Source organism: Charadrius vociferus, unplaced genomic scaffold (assembly GCF_000708025.1).
Source record: "Charadrius vociferus isolate BGI_N301 unplaced genomic scaffold, ASM70802v2 scaffold459, whole genome shotgun sequence".
In the NCBI taxonomy this organism is placed as follows: domain Eukaryota; kingdom Metazoa; phylum Chordata; class Aves; order Charadriiformes; family Charadriidae; genus Charadrius; species Charadrius vociferus.
Window position 1 is genome coordinate 1,966,069 of NW_009650249.1, and position 1,706 is coordinate 1,967,774.

Below are 1,706 nucleotides of genomic sequence, written 5' to 3' on the forward strand. Positions count from 1 at the left end.
TGCCTTTTTTGGCAAAGGGATCCGACCCCCCTGCTGCAGCCTACAGCACCCCCCGTGTCCCGAGGGATCGCAGGCTGCAGCTGAGGATGCTGCAGCCGGGAGCTGGCGAGCCCCCGGCACGATCTGCCATAGGCAGCCCGGCGCCGCCTAAAAATAATTAACGTTGATTAGAGCGCAGGTGAAGTGGGCTTGCACACAGACATGTGGCCACAAACAGCTCTGCCCAGCACAGGAGCAGGGAGGACTCCAGAGGGGGATGCAGGGGAAGGGGGGACAGTCCCGGGCGCCCGCGGGAGCTCTGCCCACCTGTACCAGTTGGTGAGGGTCATCATGATGTAGAGGGAGGCCAGGAGGAGGCAGAGGTGGAAGAAGGTGTAGTTGTAGGACACGCCGTCCTGCTCGTTGTCATAGGCGCGGTGCAGCCCGCTCTCCACGGCCGCCGCCTCCCCGCCCGCCCCGGCCGCGCTTTCCTCCGTCAGCATCAGCTTGTTGACCCGCGGGGGGTCCGAGGAGCGGACGGGGGGACGTCCCTGGGACAGGCAGGGCGGTTTGGGGGGATGCAGCTTGTGTGGAAACCCTAAAAGCTGTGACCACGAGCGCGTGGGGCAGCCCGCCTGCGTCACCGGGGACCGCGATTGCTTCGCAAGAGGCACTTAGTGACACCAAGCTGCCACCTTTCCCTAAAAGCCACCCGATGCCCCTCCGCTCCAGGCAAGCGGAGGGACGGTGCAGACCCCGGGGACATGAGCCGGGTCCTCACCTGATGAAGAGGGTGCAGAGGATGAAGATTATCAGCCCCACGATGCTTGGGGCGTCCCACCAGGTTGTCAGCGGCTGGGTGGCCATCGCTGAGCCCGTGCTGTTCCTCACCAGCAGCGTGGGGTTACAGGTCTGGACTGGGGGACAGACACGCAGGGGGTTCAGCACCCTTCCCCAGCCCCCAGAGACCCAGGGGGGCACAGCACCCACCCCAGTGTGTGGTCCTGCCCCGCTGCACCCCCATCCCAAATTCTGCTTACTCGGTACGTTGGCCAGGGCGGACCAGGTGACGTAGACGGTGTAGAGGGTGATGAGGGACGCCTGCAGCAGCCCCGAGTGCGGCTGAGCTTCCTGCAAACGCAAGGGCGGGTGCTCAGGGCTGGTCCTGTACCCCGTGGTGACACGGCCACCGGCCTCCCAGGTGCCCCCCCTGCCACCTCACCTGGATCTTGGGTAGGATGGACACGGCAGAGACGATGAGGCAGAGGATGAGGTTGACACTGATGAGGACCTTGCCCTCCGTGCAGACTTCGGGTTTGGTGTAGTAGATGTAGAGCAGCACTATGGACGCCACAGAGGTGGCGTAGAAGATGAAGGTGACGATGCAAAGGGCTGAAGGAGAAAGCAAGAGGGTAAGAGGCGGGAGCAGAGCCCCACATCCCCACCAGCTCAGTGTCACCCACCCCCGGGATGAGCGCCCCCATCCCTAAATCCTCTGCGGTGCCGACCATACCCACCTGCGTACCAGCCCTTGGCGCTGCCCTCATTTGCGTTGCGCAGCCACAGCTGGCTCCAGGAGTGGGCGAAGTCGATAAGGAGGACGAGCTGGATGAGGATGAAGAGGAAGGAGCCCACCACGCCAAAGTAAAACCAGACTTGAGGGGAAGAGAAAAAAAGTAGTTAAAGACAGGGATAATGGGAATTTGGCAACGGCAGGGGGGGCCGGC

The 1,706-nt window shown here is 63.4% G+C and overlaps 1 protein-coding gene across 1 annotated transcript in view; it reads right to left on the reverse strand.

The window, feature by feature from the left end:
- Window positions 1–1,706, reverse strand: part of SERINC2 (serine incorporator 2) — a 6,495-nt gene that overhangs the window by 1,097 nt on the left and 3,692 nt on the right. Inside the window, exons 6-8 of the mRNA XM_009893001.1 lie at window positions 1,020–1,110; window positions 761–896; window positions 307–519 (exon numbers count right to left, since the gene is read on the reverse strand). Of these exons, the coding sequence (XP_009891303.1) occupies window positions 307–519; window positions 761–896; window positions 1,020–1,110 (440 nt within the window). The remainder of the gene's footprint in view (window positions 1–306; window positions 520–760; window positions 897–1,019; window positions 1,111–1,706) is intronic.